The 25,549-nt window shown below is 45.3% G+C and overlaps 1 protein-coding gene across 1 annotated transcript in view; it reads right to left on the bottom strand.

Moving 5' to 3' along the window:
- Window positions 1-4,836: 4,836 nt before the first annotated feature.
- KLHDC4 (kelch domain containing 4) overlaps window positions 4,837-25,549 on the bottom strand; it is a 132,721-nt gene continuing 112,008 nt past the window's right edge. The window contains exons 11-14 of the mRNA XM_033941294.1: window positions 10,204-10,412; window positions 8,844-9,252; window positions 7,791-7,904; window positions 4,837-6,811 (exon numbers count right to left, since the gene is read on the bottom strand). Of these exons, the coding sequence (XP_033797185.1) occupies window positions 6,630-6,811; window positions 7,791-7,904; window positions 8,844-9,252; window positions 10,204-10,412 (914 nt within the window). The 3' untranslated portion in view covers window positions 4,837-6,629. The remainder of the gene's footprint in view (window positions 6,812-7,790; window positions 7,905-8,843; window positions 9,253-10,203; window positions 10,413-25,549) is intronic.

Below are 25,549 nucleotides of genomic sequence, written 5' to 3'. Positions count from 1 at the left end.
CTATTCCTGTAATTAGTACCTTACCCTGTAACTCTCCTGGTAATGTCCAGCTTCCCTCTTTTGTAATCCGCCAAGAACTGCAAGGTTAAGGTAGAATATAAGCAACTAATGTAATGTAATGTTTCTTATAACATTGCAATAGCAATGTGCTTTCTCTGTAGGGCCAGAATAATTTTTCTGCGCTTAATTGGAGAGGGAACTTCTCTCACACTGCGCAAAGCAAGTTTAATAGTCAAGGAATCCCCACTTTACCTTGTGTCCAGGCTAAAGAAACAGATAAAGATACAAAGAAAGAAGGCATCCCCACCCAAAACCACCCTCAAGTCCTAGCAAAAAAAGAGAATCAAGGGAGAGGAAGTCAAAAGCACAATCAGACATACTAACCCCCTCTTTTATGAAACTATGATAGCAGTTTCTAGTGCAGGGAGCTGCACCGAATGGCCCGTGCTCCTCCCGACGCTCATAGGAACCCAATGAGCATCAGGCCATTCAGCGTGGCTCTCCACGCTAGAAACGGCTACTGCAGTTTCGTAAAAGGAGGCTTAAGTTACAGTATAAATCCATCTGGGTTTGGAAAAGAAAAACTCCCCAACAAACCAAACCTTTCACTCCCCCTATCCCTATCCCAATTCCCCCTTTCCCCAGCTGAACCAGGAATAAGCTCACCATACCCACCCCCTCACCACCCCTTTCCACCATAACCAAAAAGAGAAATCCCCCCCCCCCCCCCACTAGTGTCAAGAACAAATATTTTGTCACTGATAAGAAAATCTTTCTGGGGTCAAAAAAGGAACAATTCCAAACACTAGTTCAAGCAGAACACACATTCTCATCACCACTCGTTTTTCCCTCTTGGACTTCACCATTATTTATTTATTCAATTTTCCTATACCGTTCTCCCAGAAGAACTCAGAACGGTTTACATTAATTTATTCAGGTACTCAAGCCTTTTTCCCTGTCTGTCCTGGTGGGTTTTTACAATCTATTTAATGTACCTGGGGCAATGGGGGGGGGGGGTTAAGTGACTTGCCCAGGGTCACAAGGAGCAGCGTGGATTTGAACCCACAACCCCAGGGTACTGAGGCTGTAGCCACACTTCCTCCCCTACCCCTTTGTTATTCCCCCTTCTACCAAGCCCTAAACCACCCCAAATAGGGCAACAAGATCCAGTGGATGAGTGCCTACTCCTCCCCCTTCCCCTGAGCATCCCACATCAGCGCAGAAGTTCAAAGTATCAAATCAAAAAACTACAAGCAAGGAAGATGAGATACCCTTCCCAGGAATCCTCTCTTGGGCACGAAGGTTAAGGGTCTGCAGAGAGAGGACACAGGTGATCCCCAAAAGTCTTGGCTTCCTGAACCATTGTGAAAATCTTAGGCTGTCCTTGGTCCAGCACCCAGAGCTTAGCAGGATAGAGAAGAGCAAATTTCACTTTTAGTTGAAGTAATTTTGAGCAGAGCAATGCAAACTCCCATCTTTGAGCAGATACCTTTGGAGAATAATCTTGGAAACATAAAAATTTATGACAATTATATTCCAAATGTTTACCCACTCTAAGCAATTGCAAAATCATGGGATAAGCAAAGTGCATTAGCTTCAAGATAACCAACCTCAGCCTTTGGTCTCCAGGCTCCAGTCTATGGGTCAGATCTACCCAAAAGGGGCCCATATGATCCAAGAGTACCAGAGCACTAAGAAACAGGGCTTCTAAAACGGCTCGCAGTTTAGCATCTGAGACTGATTCAGAGATTCCAGTCACACAGAGGCAATTATGCTGTGAGCCATTCTCCAAGTTTCCAGTTTGTCCTCCAAGGAATCTGCTCATAAAGTTAGTTCCAGCCAGGGACCATCGCTTCATTCTTTTTTGCATATTCCACCTTCGCCAATTGAAGTCTAGCCTTCAGTGACAATAGGAGGGAGCCGCTGTGTGTCTCATCCAGGAATTATTCAGTGTATTATTCCCTCTTCGAAATCCAACCTCCCACCTTGCTTGTTCCACAGCTTCCTCCACAAGAACATACATGCAGGCTCCGGGATCCCGCAGCAGGCTTTTCTTGCAGTGCCCCTGGATGTCTGCCCCAGTGTAGGCCGCCAGTTGTCGCTCACTCCTGCAACCCATAATCACACCTCCAGGAGAGGTAAGAAATTATTAAGGAGTCAACCTCAAGCTTCCTGGCTATTTTCATTGCCTCTGCAGTAGGGAGAGACAAATTTTGGTTTGAGGGGGAGGGGAGTTCCACAGGTCTAACAATCCATGGCCAACTGGATCAGCTGCCCTACTGGAAATCCCTGCTTATAACTTTAAAACAGGACAAAGACAAGATGGCTGCAGTGTAGTGAGGACACCGAACTGCACTCTCCTGCTGATGTGATTTCCTTGCCCGATTTCGGTCTAAATTCTGCTTGTGAAATGCCAAAAAGACAAGGCAGAGCAGCTGCTTCAGCCCGGCAGCCAGGGTCAGCCTCAACGAGAAAGGAGATAATTCGATTCCTTACATCTTCACCACAGGGCGAACTGGCTGAGCCAAATCGGAGGGAGATTTCGGTATTGCTTAGCCTCATGGGACCTGCATCTCCTCTGCAACCGCGAGACTGGGGAACAACGGCGACTCCACAGGGATGGGCAGCATCACCAATAGAGCTTGAGGGCTTGCCAGCTCCTCAGGTTACCTCGGCGGGGACATTTTCAGAGCAGGTAGCTGAGATTTCAGCGAGTGAAGGACATATTTCACCAGTCCCTCCTCTGGTAAGACCTGCTGAAATCACTTTAGAGTCTATTTGGACAGCGTTAAACTCTTTATATAAACTATGTGCAGGAACCTTACCACTGGTAAATATTCAAGGACAGAGATTGGATAAACTTCAGGAGGAAATGAAGGCTCAGGGAGAAAAAGTTAATAACCTTGATCAGCGAGTTCAAACTCTGCAAGCTTCTCAATCGACTTTATTGCAGGATAGATTATTGTTTGCCAGGAAAACTTTGAAAATTATATGAAACAGTTGAATCTTAGAATCTTCAATTTTCCCAAAGACTTATTCTCTAAGTTCTTAAGAAATATTCAAATACCCCGAGACCGGACTTCCTCCTTTACACAGAATATACTTTTTGCCAGTACCTAAACAGAACCCTTCGGCCCCAGTCGTCTCTTGAACCTAACAGTAGTCCTTGAAACCTCAGGGGAAAAAGTTATCTGTCGCTCTACACTTATGGTGGCTTTTGTCTTTCAACAAGACAGAGGCACTTCTTAGGCTGTTTTTCAGGCTGAAATAGGTGACCTTTCTGGACAGTAAGATCAGCATGTTTCTAGACGTCTCAAAATCAACTCAAACCAGATGGAAAAGGTCTCTTGAATTCAAACAGTTTTGGTGTTTTTTTTAAATAATTTCTGGTGGAATTCCTTATGTCACATTTATTGCAATACAGCGAGGATGTTTGAGGAAATTTCAAGATGTGTGGGAGCCATTAACAAAATATTGTACTGATTAGATGACATTTTTTCCCCTTAAATTTACAGATTCAATTATGAGGGGGGAGGGGGGGTAATTTTATGATTACATATTGTACAAGGTATTGATTATATAATAGGAAGGGGTGGGAAGGGTGGGAGATAAGAATATATCATTTGTACTATTGATGATTATTAAGTGATATACTTATTGTTAATCTGTGTTAACATATTGACACACTTATTGTAAGTTTGAAAATGAATAAAGATTTTACAAAAAAGAATTCAAACAGTTTGTAATTTCATTGAGGGCCAAATTTCAATTGAGATATCCCTGTAAATGTAAGATCCTTTTGGATCAAAATTCCTATATATTTTTTGAGCCCTCTCAATTACAATTTTTTCTTGAAGGAAAGGGAATGACAATATCCAACACCTCTAAAGAAAATTAGGATATCCTTAAATAGCTTGAAGACATTACACTATCAAATTTCCTACGTGTTTATTTTATACTAGCTGATGCCCCGGCGTTGCACGGGTATTTAATTATAGCAATAACACTGTAAATGGATTCAAATAAAGATACTTTATAGTGGTGAATGAAATTATTTTTTTACAGCTTAATAAAAAGTACAATATTCAAATTATAATGTGAAATATTTGACAAAATGAATACAATACAACTAACGCAAAACGTGATTATAAACAACAATTTTAGTTTCACCTCCAGGAGCAAGAACATATAAATTGTTGGGTGAACCCACCCTTGAGCAAGCAACATAGAGTTGTGGGCCGCGAGACCCCCAGAACATATCACCCCAGGTAGTGAGGGATCTGCATACCAAGTTTCGTTCAAATCGGTCAAGCCGTTTTTGCGTGATCGCGGCACATACACACACACATACATACCTCCGATTTTATATATATAGATTTTCTTAAACTCTCTGATATGTGAATTGTCTCTCCCAGAATGTGGACTAAATAGAGATTGAGCATTGTTAATTATGCATGGGCAAGTTGATCCATGTACTTTTATTTCCTGTACAAATGTGGAAGATCTTCTTTTTTCTTTATATATATATATAATGATAAATAAAGAATAAAAAAACCCAGGACAGTCATTTGCTGGTTTCTCACGAGAAACAGGAGGCACTTGTTCTCAAGTTTTAAACCCTTTACAAAGCTGCAATGTGGAAGGCACAAAATAATGCCCTGTGTCAGAGAGGGAACCGAGGTAGGGGCTGGGCCAAAAGATATCCGATGAGGATGATGAGAAGGGGGTGGTGACTAGGGATGTTCATGGGACTTTGATACTGCAACCGGGAAAATGGGGTGTGGGTAGTACTGGGAGAAAGCCTGGGGCTAGGAAAGCGCATTTTGAGTCAGAAAATGGAATCTACCTAAAAAGCCATCCTTTTTTTTTTTTTTGCACTATGAATCCATACCAAAAGTATATTGAACATCTTTGATTTAACACAAACACACATGGCAGTTAAACCAGAACTGACTACAAATCAACTCTGAAAATTAATTAATACAACTCCTTATAGGAAATAACAAATGTGTTAGAATTCAAAAGTCATTTATCTCCTTAACTAGAAGCTGTCCAAATTTCAGTTTTGGTACCGAAACTGACCCAAAATACCTTGCATTTTCAGTAGAACCCAAAATATTGTTCTTCACCGCCCCGGGCCTACTTTAGTGAAACCCTTTTGGAGACCCCTTGCGCTGCGCCAATTCAAATGGCTGCCAATTCAAATGGAGGTCCCAGCAGCCACTGTCTGAATGGAATCAGCACAGGGCAGGGGACTCACTCATGTGTTGGCTCTAGAACCATTTAGAGTGGAGCAGTGCACGAGGCAGGCTTCGTGCTCCAGAAGAGGCCACTGGAGTACCAGGGCTTCACTAAGGTAGGTCATGGGAGGTCAGGGCAGGAAAAGGGGGCAGTTTTATTTACGATTTCAGTTTCTGCCCAAACTGAGTGGGCGAGTTCAATCGCAGATTCAGTTTCAGCAGAAACTGATCCTAGGTTCAGCTGGGCTCTACCTGTAACTGACTGAGTTGTGCTTTGTTTCAAGTGTAGCTTCTGTGGCTGGCCTCTAGCTCTTTGGTAGTATTTCTAGGGCAACCCTGCTGAGGGTGCATGGAAGAACTCCCCAAACTCAACAGATCGAAGAGGCTGTTTTAGAATTCAGTGTCATTTTTAAATCCCCAGCCAACTTTCTCGGGCATTCAGGGCTGTCGCTATCTCTATTGCAACAATTCCATGTACTGTGCAGTGATCACATGGTTAGCCCCCATCTCAAGAACTGCTCATTCTGTTTCAGTTCTGTTGTGAACTGCCTAGAACTGCTGGTGGGGGCGGTATACAAGAAAATAAATTATTATTATACTGTAAAGAAACACAAAAAAGCTAGCACCTCTAATTGCAGGAGCAATCTCAAATGTGACATGGTGGGTTTCATGCTTATTCCACATGCTTACACCATTACCAACGCTCCGGGTATTTCAGTATAGAGCCCATGCATAGTAACACCTCACAACTCCTTATGGTAACATCTCTACAGAAGCTCCTGTAGTGTAGCACCTTTGCAGAGGCTCATATAGACCGCTCTGAATTGACTCCCCAGTCATTAGTAGCGGTATAAAAACTTTCAATAATCATAATCTTAGGTCCCTTCCCAATGAATGGCACACTTAAAAAAAATTATTACCAAGAGACTCAGGAGGAATACAACAGGCAAAATCACACTTGCAAAAAGGGGAAGAAACCAACGGTTTTGTTGTTAAAGAGGCTGCAGTCAGACAGCTCTAAATATCCCCTGTGGTGCCCCTATTTTGGGCTCATTTACTGGGTTTTCAAATGATTAGTACATTATTTATTTTCTAATGCTTTAATACCTTTTTTCACAAAACAAGGCCTATTTTATGTTGCTCACTTCTTAAATCATTCAGGGCTTTTTGTAACTAAGATGTGAAGATGGCTTAAATCTTCCCAAGAATACCTATTAGAGAAACCAATCATCTTTATCATTAGACCCAAAAAATGTTGCTGTGAAGAAACCATCGCCAACCCAACAGTAGAGAGGATATTTTTTCCGCATTTTGCTGAAGGTCACGGATTTGAGTCATTGAATTGTCTACAATGTGTAGAATGATGGCCTGCTCATCCTCAGATCCCAATTAGTGCACTTGCTCTCCACCGTCACTAAAAGCCTTGGCCATGGCATGCGCCACTTTCAATACTTTCTTCTCCTTGGCATCTGGACCCATGTTATCTCGAGCAAGCCGCAGCCAGTAAGTCTCTGTCCTCTGTAGATAGTCTGCATAGTTCTCTCCAAGCTGGACGGCTGGATGCTGCTCGTCTAGAAACAGAGAGACAAGAGAAATGGAAGTTCTCCTCATTCCAGGTTCTTCTTCAGAATGATCCTGCTTTCAGCAAAAAAGTCCTAATCACTTCCCCCAAATGTAAGACAGTATATATACATGAAAGCATTTCAGGGGTAGTTTCACAGGAAGAGGGGTGGCTCCTGCTCACCCACCCACCCCTCCCTCTTCCTGTGAACAACCCCTGAAATGCTTTCAATGTTTTCCTCCTATATACTGATATTTGTCAACATTTGCTTATTTCTGATCTAAAGACAAAGGGTGACCTTCAAACACTCATCATAAAATGCATCGAGTTAGTCCAATAAAAAAGTATCACTTTATTTCTTTTGTTTTTTGTTTTATTTCTATATAGTTTTTTAGCCCATTACTTTAACGGGTGCTAGAATAGATGTGTAGACTTAGGCATTTCTTTCTTTTTGTCTCTCTCCCTGGCCCCCTGTGTGTCTGTCTTTTTTTTCTTTCTATCTTTCTCCCTGCTCCATCTGTCTTTCTTTCTGTCTCTCCCCCCTGTCCAGCAGCATCCCTTCCCTGCTCCCCCTGTCCAGCAGCACCCCTTCCCTGCTCCCTCCTGTCCAACAGAACTGGTCCGTGGGCCGCTCTAGCAAACGCCCCACAGCTGCACAGCTCCATGGGAGTGACAGAGTGGAGTCAGGCATCAGCGACAGAGGAGGAGGCCGAGAAGCAGTAACGCCGAATCCAACACTGCCATCTTTCCTCTCGGGGCAGGAACGTTGCGGGGGAAACCGCCGCCCACATCGCAAACCTCCGCAGGCTCCTACTGCGCATGCGGGGGCATGGAGCCCTGGATCACTGATCACAGCCGCACGGAGACTGAAGTGCGCATGCGCGCTAAGGGTTTTATTATAGAGGATATTACCTTGAAAAATGGACTAACTTGGCCACCACACCATTTCTTTCCCCCCCCATCTCCCAAAAAAGTGCACAGTCTATTACCTTCACTCTCTTCAGAGTCTTCCTCATTGTCATCTTCCTCATCCCCTCCTTCTGCACCCTCAGCTTCATCTCCTTCCTCTTCTGAGTCCGATTCTTCCAGCCACTCTTGGGTTTCTTGGAGAAGAGAAGTAAAGAAAGGGCAAAACAGAATTCATGGCATTTCACAAACACGCAGTCATCCCTAGCTTTTCAACTTGGGCAACATCATCTCAAAAGGAGTGATGAGGACTGAGGCAAAAAAGCAGAGGTAAAGGAACAAAATCAGAATTCACTTAAGCTAACCAGAGCTAAGATTACAATTCAGAGTTGGTTCTGTACTCTAACCACAAGAACATAGTATTTATTCCCAGAGGCCAGGAAGCCAGAAGGCATTATCAATTAATCCCACCCCACAGGTCCTACGGATTCACAGCTGGATCATTCATCACCACCACTACTACTAATTTCTATAGCATTAGCAGACACACGCAGCACTGCACATTAACACACAAGAGACAGTTCCTGCTCGAGTGAGCTTACAATCTAATTGTGACAGGACAGACAAAAAGGATGAACCTAAACATGACAAGGCAAATAGGGTAGGGAACTAGAGAGGGAATGGCAGATAGATATGGGTGCTTTACAAGTGGGCCGGAGTTAGGAATTAAAAGCTGCTTCAAAAAAGTGGATTTGAATATCTTATCTCACTATTATAAATCACTGATCAATTAAATTGCTTCAAACTTTTCATCCTTAGGTAATTATTTGGTTATTGCTGTTGGTTTTTATTTTTTAAATATGTTTATGCTTTTTTTGTATTTATGTTCTTAATTATATATTAATTTGTATCTCGCTTAGAATTTAGATAAGCGATTCAATCAAATTTTAATAAAATCTTGAAAAACAAACTTTGATCAACAATATACAGGTCACTGATAGGCTACTAACTTTCAACTTATCATGGGCTGGAATAGATTTGGTCTGTGTATGCAAATTTGAAATGAACTTTGATGCTGCTTCCTCCTCCTCCTTCCCCCAATTCCCAGACCAGGCATATTAGCAGCCTCAACTTACTGGGATCCATTTCCACCAGGACCTTCCACTCATCCATCTTATGGAGGTCAATGCAATACAGATCATTCAGGGTGACCTGGCGATCTCCAACCTCGAACATGCCACCGTACACATAGAGAAGCCCATGTTTCACTGCTAGCATGGCATTGGAGCGAGGGTGTGGCTCCAGCTGTGGCCCAGAGGCAGCTTCATCTTCTTCATCGCTCTCTTCCGAATCGGACTTCTCTGCCTCCATACTGGGAGCTGGAACCACCTGTTTGATGGTCAGCACAGTACCATCCTCTGTGATCACCTCTTTAGTGGTCTCTGTAGGTCCCTGAGGGGTTGGGATCTCACTCTCATCTTCCTCGGCTGTCTCTGCCTCAGTTTTTCTACCTCGTCGGCGTTTCTTCTTCTCTGATTTTAGCCCCTGGTGACAGAAATGGTGGATAAATTATCAGAAAATAGCGTATAGCCTACTCTATTAGAGAGAGGTCATAAATCATATGCTGGATGGAAAAGACCTGCTCTCAATTCTAAGTGAGCATACAGGAACACTGCTTCCAGTTATAAAGTCCCGGGTGTGCAATCAGTTCATGGGAACATCTTAGCAATGAATGAAATCAATGAAATGAAATCAACGGAGAGTTCATCAGGGTATATCTGAGCATAGGGCACTAGAGTCCTTTGCAGGAATAGCCCATAAATATCATAATGTCCACCCTAGGACTAATGTGCAAAATTATTATTATTTTTTTTTTTACCAAATTTCTTTTTTGTTTGTGTTTAAATAAATTTTAAAACATGCTGAATAATTATCCAAAGTGCCAAGTGCAAAATAATCACAGAGAATTCCAAAACATTAAATAATGTAAAATCACGTTCAAAAAAGTCCTGATTGTGGTCAAAGTTAGAGTCAATGATAACCATCAAACATTTAAATATAGACCACTTGTTACTGGGACTTATCTTGATGAAGGCTATCAACATCCATCAGATAAAGGGTCCATCACAGTCAATAGGACCCCTGAGGTAGGAGTATTTTTCCAAAACACAGACCGTGTTGGGTCCGCACTCCATGTATAAGAGAGCCGTTTTTGATGCATTAATATTTTACATAGACTTTTAATAAAGAATCTTGCAGTCCTTTCTTTTTTTAGTCTGGGTCGTGAGCCAGTTTTCCTGTTTTGAGATCACTTTTTGCAAATGTGCTTGACATTTTATGCTAAACCGATTAAGCAAACAGCAGCTCTCTTCCGCTACTATTAAAACCCCAGGCCCCAGGGCAAGAACATTTCCAAGGATAGGATGAACATCTGATCTTGATATAGGACTGCAGAATGGGTATTAAAAGTGAGATAAGACCTTTCTGTTAAATAACCTTTAGCTGTCCTGCAAACCAGCGACTCTTCTCCATTTCATAGAAATATATGTCATTGAAGAAATCCCCTTCGATGCTATCCTCCTCCTCTTCATCATAGACACCGCCAAACAAAACACTTCGGCCACCAGGTCCCACCGCCACTGAGAAGCCAGTCCGAGGAGAGGGCTTCATCCCAGAGGCATTCACACGTGACCAGACCCATTTATCTGCAGGCAAAGATCAAAGAAAGGAAGAGCAAGGTTCAGTGCCTTCATCAAGCCTTACAAAAATGTTATAAATTGATTTATATCAGCTAGTTTCCTTTTTTCAGTCCTAGCAAATAAATATGTATTTAAATCAAATGGAAGCTTGGCTGTTTTGCCTGAAATCAAACTTCCAGATGTACTTCTGCTAGATGAGGAAAGGTGGTACCTGGGTTTACAGATGTTCAATTAGCTCTTTTCATTCTAACAACTACTTGGAGAAAGGTTTGTCATGAGCGGCAGAAGACAACTAAGACTTCTAGAAGCAGCCGAGGTAGAGCTATACTACAGAATTGTAGAAAGAATATTTGGAAATAATTAGTGTCATAGACAAGTTGCACATCCCTTCACCTTGAAGACTGCATTCAAACCCCATAAGGTGCATAGAGACGCAAATATGGAAGGTCCTAATTTACAAGAGGGAGAGCTCCAGCAGGAAAAGAAAACAATTCTTTTTAAAAGGTAACCTTAAGGCTTCAGTCCAGACTCTACATTAAGATAAAGGAAACTGCATTAAATTTAGCCTGTAGCCCTCTCATTTAGGGTTCAGGCCCTCTCCAAAATTGTGGCATCAGATGCTTGGCTGATGGGGATGCTCAAGCCCCGCCAGCCAAAACTGGAGGAAGTTGATGGGGTGCTCCAGCTGTCAACATGGGCACTTATAAACATGCATGAAAGTGCCAGTGTTGGAGGATGGAGCACCTTGCTGGCCAGGCAGAGAATCTCTTCAGCTGGTGGTGCTTGAGTATTCCTGCCAGCAAAACTATTAATTCTGCAGTGGCGGTGAGTGGGGCGGGGGGGGGGGGGGGGTGGGGAGGAGAGAACTGAGAGAAAAATGCTTGGTGCCCCAGTCCAGCTCTGTCCCTAGTTGAGAAAGCATATGGATGAGGAAGGGCTCTAGCTCATGGTGCAGCTGCTTGGAATTCATGTAAATTCAGTGAAAAAGGGGGGAAAAAAGCAGACTGCTGTGGTTCTAAGATGATGTGATCAACTCCAGCAGCACTTTCGAAATGAGAGAATGACACGGGAACAAAGTCTGACCCTGTCCTCACAAACTCTGCTTAATCCCATCCACACAAGCCTCAAAGAGTTATGAATTTATATTAATCATTTTATTAAAGTATAAAAAGAAACTATATTCTGTAGAACTGTCATTTTAGAAATCACAAACAATACAGAACAAGGATCAACAAAACCCTGAACAATGCCCTCCAGCCCGAAAACGATCTTACTCCCAAACCTATGGAACAACCTACCCCCATCCCGTTCAAGAAAGCCATAAAAATCGACATCTTGGCCTAACCACATCCTCTCGATCCCAAGCTAAGCCTTCCCACCCCTCCATATTTGATTCTGCAGAATACTCCAGGGACCGCGGCTAAAGCACTTGATACTAGAAGTTGTATGATCATCCATGTACACAAGGGGCCCACACCCCAAACATGTAATTTTCCACAATAGTATCCCCCCATGCAAGATCAGCTGTAACGCCATGAAATGTTCTAACGAAGAGGAGGCAGTCAGTAGTGGCTAGTGCGTGTTAGGGCCCTATCGCACCTTCGTAAAAGGAGCCCTATGACTGTAACCCGAAAAGTAGTTTAAGATATATTTTCACTGTAATTAGAAAGTTGAGTTACAATAAATTGTTATGAGTTTACAAAAAAAGATTCTGGTCCTCATAAATCTCCTAGCTTTTGCTGTATTTATCATCATTTTGCCATATTCTTCTTTGCTTTTGTTATATCATCTTTCTACTACTGAATTGAAGTTGTATTATTTTCATTGCCTTATTATACGCTGCCTTGAACCAGACTGCCACTGGAAACAGCAGCATATAAATGCCATTTTGGCTTAGATTATTTCAGCCGCAAGCCAAACTGCCGAGTGAAGCATTAAGAAAGCAGACACGGAAGCGAGCAAAAGAGTTCAGGTTTAGAGCGGAAACTAGAGAACATCACTGCAGGCAGGCGAACCACCCTTCCCATGACTGCATTACTGAGTTTGTCTTTCCCCTTCTCCCATGCAGAAGAACATCCTTCCTGCCATCTATTTTGCACCACTCTGTCTCTTAGGAAAAAGCCTGCTATTAATCTGCTCAAGTACAGCCTTTTGCAGAGACAGCCTGATGCTTTCTTTAATTGCTCATTAGCTCCACACAAAAGAGAAAAACAAAACATGTTACCACCTGACTATTGCGTTCACTGCCTGTGCAGAGTCAATCTCCAAGAGGAAGCATCATAAGATGTGGGTAATCTGCAGTGCTCCTACCCAGAGACCTGCCATGAATTTAATCAAGCTGTGAGGCTTTCTAAGCTTGCTCTCCTCCTGCCCCTGCTTTTACTCATCTAGACACACTGTCGTGTCTTTCAAAAGTTAGCATCAGGCCTCCAGAGTCATAGGCGAGTGCTCAGCAAAAGTCACTTCGACTTAAGCAAAAATTCTAAAAACCTTTTGTGCAGATCCAGAATAATTGAAGACAGGTTTCCATACGAGAAAATCTTCTCCAGTAGGTATGGCATGCTGATCCTTGGGTTTTGCATCTGCTCCCGCAAGTCCATTGCAGGAGATCACTGTTTTCAGTACCTCCTCCTCCTCTCTGCTGCCCTCAGTCAGTTAGTTTCAAAGCCGGTGACAGCCCTACAGGATATATATATATATATATAAACACATGAAGGGGCATAATCAAAACATACGTCTAAGTCTGATTTGGACATATGGTGTTAAACACCCAAAGTCGGCACTGGGAAAATGTCCATTCTCAAAAGGCAAATCACTATACATCCCCCCCAATTTTTTTTTTTTTTCTTTTCAAAAATCGTCTATCTGGACAACCAGGCGGTTGATCGTACAGACCGCTAGTTTGTCTATCTTTATACCACATTTTCGACCAAGTCCCAAATGTCCAGAACAAGACCATTTGGACATGGGAGGAGCCAGCATTGTGATGGACTGGCCATCCAGACATGGCAACCGAGCAGTGGGGCACCTTACAAGGCATAGAAACATAGAAGAAACATAGAAAAAGATGGCAGATAAGGGCCGCGGCCCATCTAGTCTGCCCACCCTAATGACCCTCCCCTATTTATCTCTGTGCAGAGATCCCACGTGACGATCCCATTTCTTCTTAAAATCAGGCACTGCTGTGAACTTCACAAAAAGGGTGCCAGATAAACATCTCACCAGAACTCCCTTATAGGTTATGGTGAGCTCTCCAAAACACCTCCAAAACTCATTATACTCACTTGTCTATAACCCCAATAGCTCTTATGGCTGCAGGTGGCACCTATATGGCAGTAGAGTAGGGTTTGGAGGGGGCTGGTGAGCACACGTTCCACCATAAATGTAGTGGTTAGAGTCACTTATGAGCCTGGGTCATCCTCTCTATGGTTCACTAGCCTACCCCCTAGGCTATTTAAGAGACTTCTGTGCAGCTCTACTAGGCTTTCCTATACCAGGTGCTGATGTTCTGCAGACAGGTATGCACGTTTTATCCCCATCCCCATTCCGAAAATCAATTAAAACCGCCCTATTCGCCAAATTCATTGACTAAAACTGTCCTCTCCCTAACTAGGATTTCCCCCCTCTGTAAACGCCTTTTCTTTCTCTCAAGAAGCTCCTTTCATGTATTCATGTATTCTTTACCCACAGAACTCCAATTAGTATGTAAGTTTTCCATTTAGACTTATTGTATTGTATTTAGACTTATTGTATTGTATTAAGACTTTTTGTAATTCGCTGAATGTCCAGTCTTCTTTCAATGTGAACCGCCTAGAAGTCGCCTGACTATGGCGGTATAGAAAAATAAAGTTATTATTATTATTATTATCTTTGTGGAGGTGTGAGGGGGCCAGGGATCACTAAGAGAGTATGTGTGGGTCTTTACTTTGTCTCTGCAGTGATTATCTGGTTACTTTGGTTACCTTTTAAGCACTTATACCTGTTTTCAAATCATCTAACTCACAACCTATAAGTTTCATCCAGGAAGTCTTGTAAAACATTCGATTTTCCCTGCAGGACGACTAAGTGTAGGTCGGCCCATATCCTGCCCAAATATCACCCTAACCACTCCTCCAGATACGCCCCTTTCAGCTCTGGGCAAACAGCAGCATTCAGAGGCCTAAAATGTCCCTCGATACATCCAGAAATTCGGTTTGATTATCGGCACTTGGACAACCTGTCTTTTAGGATGTCCAAGTGCTGATTTGGGTGGGTTTTTAGACGTATTTAAGGTTCAATTATGAGCCCCACAACATCATAACCACACCATAGAGAGGAAAGGAACAAATAAACTTTATTAGCAAAAGGCCATAAGAAATTGTGGAACTCTGGGGAAACCATGCTTGCCCTGGATTGGTAGCATAGAATGTTGTTACTCTTTGGGTTTTGGGCAGGTACTAGTGACCTGGATTGGCCACCGTGAGGACAGGCTACTGGGCTAGAGGGACCATTGGTCTGACCCACTATGGCTGTTCTTATGTGTGCCAAGTATAGGACAATCAAGCCATTGTGACATCACTGATGAGGTTGGCTCTGAGGCAATGTGGAATGAGGCATTATGACATCACAATCTCAGCTCTGGAATGTTGCTCTCATTGGGGTTCCGGAATCTTGCTGTTCTTTGAGATGCTGGAATGCTGCTCTCATTGGGGGGGTTTTGCCAGGTACTAGTGACCTGGATTAGCTACCGTGAGAACGGGCTACAGGACTTGATGGACCATTGTTTGACCCAGTAAGGCTATTCTTATGTACTACTACTACTATCCATTCAGTCATGGCTGACCCCCGGATACTCTGTAGGCCAGTCCTCGTCATACTTTCCTGTTTTCCATGGCTTTTTTCAAATGCTTGAAATTCATTTCTATGTCTTTCTTGATAGTATTCAGCTAACGGGCCTTTGGTCTCCCCTGCTTCCTTTCACCACTATTCCGCATAGCACCTCCTTTTCTAGTAAATTTGCCCTCATCATATGTCCAAAATTGGCCAGTTTCTGTCTGGTAATCTTGCTTTCCAGGGACAATTCTGGTTTTATATGATCAAGAACATCTTTGTTGGTGATCCTAGCTGTCCATGGGATTCGTAGAAGTCATCTCCAGCACCAACGTCGATATACAAAGTCTTCCAATTTTCTATAACTAGCAGGAGGTCCAGGCAGGCTCATCGACAACTATAGGCGGGGGGTTCAGCATACCATCCCTATCTACTGGAAAAGATATTATCAAGGTAAGAACCTAATCTCTTTTTCCAGTGCGCTAGGGATGGTATTTTGAACCATGGGATGTACCTAAGCAGTCCCAGAAACCCCAGGTGAGAGAGATAAGCCTGCCTTCAATACTGAGGCTCCAAAGGAGGAGTCCTCTTGAGCTACTACGTTCATCCTATAAAACTTGGTGAAAGTATGAAGGGATGACCAAATCGCTGCCTGGCAAATCTCATCTGGAAGAACTGTCTTGGCTTCAGCCCAGGAAGAGGCAACCCCTCTTGTTGAATGAGCTCAAAGTACAAAGGGAGGCTTTCCACCGCAGGCAATATAGCAGGACAAAATAGCTGACCGGATCCATCTTGAAATGGTAACCTTCGAAGCTGGCCTCCCCTTCTTAGCTGGATTCATCAACATAAAGAGGTGGTCTGAGACAAAAGTAATTCATAACCTCCAGGTAGCGTAAAACAGTCCTCCTGATACTCAGCATCTTGAGAACTCTGTCCTTTTTCTTAGAACCCAAGGGCTGGAAGGCAATCTTCCTGGTTAATGTAAAACACACTTTGGCAAGAAAGAGGGAGTGATCCTCAAGGAAACCCTGGCCTCTGTGATACACAGGAAAGGTCCCTGCATAACAAGGCTTGTAGTTCAGAGATTCGCCTCTCAGAAGTTATGGCAACCAGACACATCATCTTGATAGTCAAGTCCATCAGGGTGGCAACCTGTAATGGCTTAAACGGAGCCTTCGAGAGCCCTTCCAACACAATGTTCAAATTCCAGGACAGACAGGGCTGGCAAACCAGGGGCCATAGCCTCAGAGCACCCATGAAGTATCTGACAACATCTGGTTGCGGAGCAAGAGAACACAGAGCACCTGAAACAGGAAATGCCAGCCAACTGAACATTCAGGGTTGAAACAGCCAGCCCCATATTTAGACCTTCTTGAAGCAAGGACAGGACAGCAGAAATCAAAGCCATGGCAGGATCCAGCTGCTCCTTGTGGCACCAACACTATAAGGTATCTCATGCTTTGGCATATGCCATGAATGTGGCAGGTTTCTTGGCTTTCAAAAGAGTGCACACAACCAGATCCGAGTAGCCCTTCAAAATACTCAAGAGTCATGCCATGAGACCAAAGCGCTCTAGATCTTGCAGGATTACCGGACCTTGAGAGAGGAGTCCCTGAACAGCTGAAGTCTCAGAGGTCAGTCTATGTACCAGGGATATTGGGGCCACTAGGATAATTCATCCCCAGTGACAGGCCACTTTTTTCAGGACTTTGCCTACCACGGGCCAGGGAAAGAACACATACAGGAGTTCATCCATTGGCCAAGGCTGAACCAGCACATCGATCTCAGTGCTGCCGTGCTCATATTCATGGCTGAAGAATCACACTGATTTCTTGTTGCTCGCCATTGCCATTATATCTAACGTATGGCAGCCCCAACGATCAATGATGCTCTGAAATGCCTGAGGCAAGAGGAACCACTCTCCCAGGTCCAGAGTCTGCCTGCCTACGTGTTTAGCACTCCAGCGACATAAGCTGCAGTGATGGCTAAAAGATGAGTCTGTGCCCAGCGGAACAGAGCTTTCGCCTCCTTCTGGAGGCCGACACTCCTGGTGCCTCTTTGCCGGTTGATATAAACCACTGTTGTTGCGTTATCAGATAACACACTGACCACTTTGATAACTGGGGCTGAAAGTGAATCAGCATCAACTGGATGGCCCAGAGCACCAGCCTGTTGATAGACCAATGGTACTGCAATGGGGAACATTACCCCTGTACTGGGTGATCCTCACAGTGAGTCCCCCAGCCCAGAAGGCTGGCATCCATTGTCAGTGTGGTCAAAGAATCAATCTGTAGAAGCATTCCAGAGGACAGCGACTGAGTGTGAAACCACTAGGACATGATGCTGCAGGCCTCCATCATCCAGGGCAGTCAAACATGCAGAGGATCCCTCTGTGGAGACCAGCGAGAGAGAAGAGAGTACTGCAGAGGGCGAATATGTGCTCTTGCCCAAGGAATCATCTCTATTGTGGCCGCCATCAAGCCCAGAATCTGAAGATAATCTCAAGCTGATGGAGATTGCTTTGCCAGTAGAGCCGAAATTTGGCTCCCAAGTTTCAGTCTGGAATAGATAATGGCACAGGGGCAAATTTTTCCCAGTCCCTGCAGGAACTCAATTTCCCTGTCCCATCCCCGTGAGTTTTGTTGATGTCCCTGTCCCTGCTCCATTACTGTAAAGCTCTGCCTTAAACACACAAGCCTTTAACACTTATGATTTAAAGTATTTGAGGCTTGTGCAGATGAAAACAGAGCTTGCAGGAACGGGGCAAGGAGAGGAAAAGAACTCTCTGGGACAGGATGGGAAAATGAGTTATTGTGGGGACAGGGAAAAATTTGCCCCTGTGTTATTTTTTACTCTGGAAGAAACACTCAGCCTTTCTCCATATCGAATCGGACACTCAGATACACCAGGGACTCATCAGGATGCAGCTGGCTCTTCCTCAGGTTGACAATCCAACCAAGACCTTGAAGTGTCATTAAGACAGTCTGCACCGGAGGGAGTCACATGATGAAGCTGTGCTGAGCGGTGGCACTTTGCCTCATCTCTCACATCCTCCGGCACATTATCTGAAAAATTCCCTTTGATCACTGTAATTGGAACACCATTTTTTTGTGTACCTGCTCTGGGAACTTCGGGGCGACTTTGGTGCGGTGGTGCAAAGTCCATGGAGTAGTGTGACACGCGACATGCCCGCTAAAACTCTGCGGCCTGCCAGGGAGAACCACACGGTTCATCCTTGTAAGATGGCCCAGCCGCCCTCACCAATGGGGCCTGTTATCACTCTCCAGGACACAAAGACCCTTTCTGCCATCTTGGAGGACAAATTATCTAAATTGCAGGCAGCGGTGGATAACATCTGAGACACCGTGGAAGGGTAGGGCAGGCGAATAGAACAAATGGAACAGAGGATATCACAACAGGAAGACCGTTCTACTGCCAGGTTCTAAGAAACACCAAAGAATTCCTTCCAACCACCCAGACAAGAGTTAAAGTAATAAATGAACACAAATAAGATTAAGTACCAATAAGGCCTTATTGGGCACTCTTAGGGAACTGCTAAATGGCAGTTTTCCAACTAAACATAGAAACATAGAAATAGACGGCAGATAAGGGCCACGGCCCATCTAGTCTGCCCACCCTAATGTCCCTCCCCTACCTTTGCCCTGTGAATAGATCCCATGTGCCGATCCCATTTGGCCTTAAAATCAGGCACGCTGCTGGCCTCAATCACTTGTAGTGGAAGACTATTCCAGCGATCAACCACTCTTTCAGTGAAAAAGAATTTCCTGGTGTCACCTCGTGGTTTCCCGCCCCTGATTTTCCACGGATGCCCTCTTGTCGTGGGACCCTTGAAAAAGAAGATATCTTCCTCCGCCTCGATGCGGCCCTTAAGATACTTGAACGTCTCGATCATGTCTCCCCTCTCTCTGCACTCCTCAAGCGAGTATAGCTGTAATTTGCAAGCCGTTCTTCATATGGAAGATCCTTGAATCCCGAGACCATCCGGGTGGCCATTCTCTGCACCGACTCCAGTCTCAGCACATCCTTGCGATAATGCGGCCTCCAGAATTGCACACATTTCTTCCACATTATCGGTTTCTGCTTGGCTTTGTAGCGCCTGGTGAACGAAGTCTCCCATTTCTTTGAAATTTGTGTCCTTGAATTTGAGGACCTTGGTCAGTGTAGTAGATTTAGTGAAACCTTTCCTGAGATTGAACCATACCATGTTGTGGTCACTGGAGGCCAATGTGTCGCCCACCGAGACCTCTGTGACACTTTCTCCATTGGTAAGTATCAGGTCCAGTATTGCCTGATCCCTTGTTGGTTCCAACACCAGTTGCCTGAGTCTTGCTCCCTTCATAGAGTTTAATAGCCTCCTGCTGCTGCCGGAAGCAGAGGTAAGTGTAACCCAATCCACATCAGTCACCTAGCAATACTGTGTCCCCACGCAAGGTGATATTTTCTATATCTCCGATTATTTCCATATCCAGGTCATCCTGTTGTCTTGGGGGTCTGTAAATTACGCCAAGATACAAGCATTTGTCCTTCCCTCTAGCCAAATTAACCCAAAGGGATTCCCCAGTATACTGGACATCTGAGATTCTCGTGACCTTAATGTCATCTTTAGTATATAATGCTACACCTCCTCCCATTCTGCCCTCCCTGTCCCGGCGAAGCAAGTTGTAACCCGGTATGACCATGTCCCACCCGTGGGAGTCTGTGAGCCAGGTCTCGGATATCGCCACCACATCCAGGTCGGCATTCCTTATTTCTGTTTCCAATTCCAGGATCTTGTTTCCTAAACTGTGTGCGTTGACGTACATAGCCCTCCATGTTGTATTTTGTTACGTCTCAATGGGGATATTTCTACTTGAGCTACTTGAACACCTTTAGCATTATTTGCGTTATTTGTGCTTTCCTGAGGCCCAGAACCACAATGTGTACTCCCCATATACCCAGAACTACAGTGTGTACTCCCCCTAGACCCGGAATTACAATGTGACCCATAAATATAATGTGACCAGTGTTCCCGCTAAGCTGCGTTGGCCTGCGCTCACGCACAAAATATTATATCGCAGCGCACAAGTTTCTCTTCACAGCGCACACACGCGTCGCAAAGGTAAGGGGAGGCTATAACAGCTCCTGCAGCTCTGCACTTCCCCACAATTGCCATGCTTCGGTTCCTCTTCTTCCTTCCTTCCTCCCCCCCCCCCCCCCGCGGGACCCTGCGGCACCATCAACTCTTACTCCCTCTAATGTCGGCCCTGCAGCTCCAGACTTCCTCGCACCTTCTCCCCTCCCCCTTTGGATCGCTATTATTTTAAATGTTATAGCCGCAGAGCTGTATCCATCAGTGGAGATGTCTAACCTCGGCCTGCCCCGGAACTCTTACTGCAACAGTGACTTCCTGTTCCTGCCTAGACGGGCGGCTGCTGCAGTAAGAGTTCCGGGGCAGGCCGAGGTTAGACATCTCCACTGATGGATACAGCTCTGCGGCTATAACATTTAAAATAATAGCGATCCAAAGGGGGAGGGGAGAAGGTGCGAGGAAGTCTGGAGCTGCAGGGCCGACATTAGAGGGAGTAAGAGTTGATGGTGCCGCAGGGTCCCGCGGGGGGGGGGGAGGAAGGAAGGAAGAAGAGGAACCGAAGCATGGCAATTGTGGGGAAGTGCAGAGCTGCAGGGAAGAGTGTTGCGGTACCCAGCTGGAGGGAGAAGGAAGATGAGGGAGGGAATTAAAGGAGATGCCAGGGCTTGGAGCATAGGAGGAAGGTATGCCAGTCTAAGGGAAAAGGAAGGGGGAGATGTGAGAGCATGGAGGGGGAGCGAAAGATGGAAGAAAAGGAAAGGAGAGAGATGCCAGAGAATCAGGGAAGGGGAGATACCAGACTATGAGGAGAGGTGTGGGAGAGGGAAGGCGAGGAGAGAGATGCCAGACCAATGGGGTGAAAGGAGAGATGGAAGGGGGAGGCATACAGTTTCTGGAAGGGGCATAGAAGGAGAGAAGATGCCATATAGGGGAAGAGAGACGGCAGACAGTGAATGGAAGGAAGAGAGTTACAAGAAGATGAGGAAAGGAGAAACCACAGAAGACAAAGGTAGAAAAAAATTTCTATTTATTTATTGCTTTAGGAGACATGTGTCACTGTTTCTGTGAAGCATTGTATGCAGAGTCCAGCTTCTTGCTGGTTCAATTTAACCTTTGTCTATGTATTTTTATTTTATCCCCCCTTTTACAAAACTGTGAAGCGTTTTTAGCACCAGCCTTGGTGGTAGCAGCTCTGATGCTCAGAATTTTATGAGCATCAGAGCTGTTACCTCCGTAGCTAAAATCCACACTACAGTTTTGTAAAAGAGGGAGGGGTTAGTTTGTGATTACATATTCCTTACTAGGCGAAGGTGTTTTCTGTGTTCTGTGTGTTCGAAAGACATGGTTTTCTGTTAGGATTGACGGTGTAGGATTGATCTGTGCTGGTCTGGCTTGTTTAGTTTTACAATGGGTGTATTGATGTACTGCTCACTGCAATATGTAAGATGCTGCCTTTTCCTAGGTACTCATGTGTGACGTGTGGTTTGTTACTAAAAATCATGTTTTTCTTACAGATGGGGGGGGGTGCCAAAAAATGATGGGCCCCGGATGTTACATATGCTAGGTACGCCACTGTATGTAAAGATACCAGAAAGCTGGCGTAGCAAAAACTTCTAAGTTTTGAGTATTTAACCCTCCCACAATCTCACGGGCACTCGTTTCAAGTTTATTGAGATTTTGATTTAAACGCAATATCAAATATTTTCAATGCGTATAACAAAAATAAATTTGGGGAAATAAATAAAACCATTTGAACCAGTGTTCCCGCTAAGCTGCGCTGGCGTGCGCTGGTGCACAAAATATTACATCGCAGCGCACACGTTTCTCGTCACAGCGCACGATCGGAAGAGGCGTACGGCAGATGGCAGGGCGGCGAGAGGAGAATCGGGCGAGTTGGCTCATAACTTGCTGGCGCCCGATATTTTTGGCTCACGGTGAAAAAAGTTTGCTCACAACACCCGCCCGCTTAGAGGGAACACTGAATGTGACCCTACTCCCGATTCGAAAGTGTGTGCACTCACCCCTGACCCAGACCTAGAATTTCGGTGACTACTTACCTCAGCCTCAAAAATGTATTGGCAGTTTAGTTCGCCAGGTATGTTGTTTGTGCTAGTTTAAAGCCCTGTGGAGTAGGCGGGCTAGGCGGTGTCCAAGGACTTTCTTCCCTCTTCTGGTCAGGTGTAGCCCGTCGTGTCCCTGTAGTCCTTGCAATGCTTCTCCATGGTGCAGAAACCCGAAGTTCATCTCCTTGCACCATCCTCGCAGCCAGTCGTTCGCCCTCTGTATTCGATCCTCTCTGGCTCTGCCCTTGCCCCTCACTGGGAGAAACGAGGAGAAGACTACCTGCGCATCCATCCTCCTCAGCTTCTCCCCCAGGGCCCTGAAGTCTTCAGGTATGCTGTCCGGGCTGCTCCTTGCGGTGTCGTTGGTTCCGACGTGGATTAGAACCATGGGGAAGTGGTCTCGGGGATTGATGAGTCTGTCAAGGCAAGCAGTGACATCCCTGATCCTGGCCCCTGGCAAACAGTAGACCTCTCTTGATTGTAGGTCTGGTCTGCAGATTGGTCCCTCGGTGCCCCTCAGTAGCGAATCTCCGATGACCACCACTCTGCGCTTCTTAGGGGTGGGCCGTACTTTTGATTCCGGAGCTGGAACCATCTGCTGAACAACTTCTTGTACCTCTTTCTCCGGACCTTCCTGTAGCAGCTGATATCTGTTCCTCAGGGCGATTTGAGGTGTCGATGTAGAGCTGTCCTGTATGAGAGAAAAAGAGACAGAGTTAGGTCCTCTGCGTTTTCTTGTGAAGGAAGTCACCAGCTGCCAGGAGTCAGCGTCTCCAACCACTTCCTGCATTCCGGTGGTTTGTCTCAAGGTGGCCGTTTTGGATGCTTTGGGTGTTCCCGGGGTGGTCTTGTCAGGTTCCTGTTCAGCGATCTGAGACAGCTCCTGGATGACTCCATCAATGAAGGTCTCGTCGTCTCGGATGCTCCTTAAGCGCTGAACCTTCTCTCTCAGGCTCTTCAGCTCCATCAAAAGGCTTTCGTCCGGTTGATCCATTACTTCTGTCTGCGTTGAGACTGTAGACATCTTTGAGGGGATGGCCTCGGTCTGTACAGAGACTGTAGACATCTTTGAGGGGATGACCTCGGTCTGTACAGAGACCTCTGCCCTCCGTCCTGGTTCCCCTTCCATCTGTACTCGGATCATAGCCATCCCCTGGGTGCTCTCGGTGACTGAACTGCCTGTTTTGATTGAAGTCTTGCTGCTTCTAGTCCTACCCCTTATATTAATATTCTGACATCATCTCATTAATTAGTAGACATACATGGTTAATGCAATCTCCAATCAAATTACAAGCTCAAAAGAAATATCCAATTACAAATTGCATACTTCAGCCATGTACTTCTATTAGTTATAATCACATGATTTTAAGTTTCAAGCTTATTTAAAATATTTGATTTGATCACAAAATCCAAATCCAATGCGATTTACATTTAGTTAAAATAAAAAATAAAAAACAAGACAATTAATACTAATTTTAGTAAAATAATACATTTAAAAAAGGGAGGAGAAAAAAAAGAGGATTACGGTAAATACAATTCATAAACAAATAAAAAGGGATAGGTAATGAAACAAGAGGTTGGGGAAGGTTATCCACTTAATTTTGACTTGGCGGTATTTCTAGTCCACTGTAAAATAATAAAATTTAAATGAATCAATTAAAAGCGTCCTTAAAAAGCCAACTTTTTAGGAGGTTTTTAAACTTGCTAAGTAATTTTTCTTTTCTTATGTTGATCGGGAGCGAATTCCAAATTTGAGGGGCTATAACAGAAAAAAAATCACATCCCTCCTTGAATAAATGAATTTTTGCGAGGGGACTACTAGTAAATATTTTTCTTCAGATCTTAAGGATTTTGTGGGAATATATGGTATTAGAAATTAGAGAATGACACGGTGACGGTTTACCCGCGGCCACCGCATTTAAGCCGCGGGTCACCGCCGAAAACGGGGAAGAAAACTAGCAGTCGCTGCGGTGACGGGGACAAGGCCATTCACCGACTGCGGAAACGGTGAACAGGTTTGTCCCCGCGGGCCAATGTATCCCCTTCTAGGAACCGCTATTTACCTGTGTTTCACCGTGCTCCTCATTTGTCAGATCAACCCTTCCTGCCAATCGCAGCAGAAGGGTACCCAACCCCTCCTGCCGGTCCTCCCAATGGCCTCCCCTAAGATCGCCGGCAGGAGGGTACCCAACCCCTCCTGCTGGACCCCCCCCAACGAACCCTCCCACCCCGGAACCCCCTTAGTCTTACTTTCCAAGTTGGACCGGACAGCTCCTCGCTCGTCTGGCCAGCAGGCCTGCCTCCGTCCAAATGAGGCGGGCCCGCCCCTCCCCTCCCCTGCCTCCCAATGGCCTCCCCTAAGATCGCCGGCAGGAGGGTACCCAACCCCTCCTGCTGGACCCCCCCCCAACGAACCCTCCCACCCCGGAACCCCCTTAGTCTTACTTTCCAAGTTGGACCGGACAGCTCCTCGCTCGTCTGGCCAGCAGGCCTGCCTCCGTCCAAATGAGGCGGGCCCGCCCCTCCCCTCCCCTGCCTAACCCACAGGATCCTAGGGCCTGATTGGCCCAAGCACCTAAGGCCCCTCCTATAGCGGGAGTGGCTTTAGGTGCCTAGACCAATCAGGCCCTAGGATCCTGTGGGTTGGGCAGGGTAGGGGCGGGCCCGCCTCATTTGGACGGAGGCAAGCCTGCTGGCCATACGTGTGAGGAGCCGTCCGGTCCAACTTGGAAAGTAAGACTAAGGGGGTTCCGGGGTGGGAGGGTTCGTTGGGGGGGGGTCCAGCAGGTGGGGTTGGGTACCCTCCTGCCGGCGATCTTAGGGGAGGCCATTGGGAGGACCGGCAGGAGGGGTTGGGTACCCTTCTGCTGCGATTGTCGGGAGGGCCGTTGGGGGGGTCTACAGGAGGGGTTGGGTGCCCTCCTGCCGTGATCGCTGGGGGGAGGGGAGACTTGCAGCCGTAGCCGCGGTCACTATGCTAATCACGGCAGCATTTAAAGTACATGTCGTGTTTGTTTTTGCATTGCTAGCCCCAGGGGTGGTGGAAGATTAGTGATTGAAAAACTGTATGAAAAATAACTATTTTAAATTTAGTGATCAAAATGTGTCAGTTTTGAGAATTTTTATTAATTAATTTTTTCTCTGCGTGTTTTGTTTTTGTATAGTTATTAACTAATATTTAA

Source organism: Geotrypetes seraphini, chromosome 4 (assembly GCF_902459505.1).
Source record: "Geotrypetes seraphini chromosome 4, aGeoSer1.1, whole genome shotgun sequence".
In the NCBI taxonomy this organism is placed as follows: domain Eukaryota; kingdom Metazoa; phylum Chordata; class Amphibia; order Gymnophiona; family Dermophiidae; genus Geotrypetes; species Geotrypetes seraphini.
Note: the sequence above shows the minus strand (reverse complement) of the source record. Positions and strands in the feature narration are given on the sequence as shown.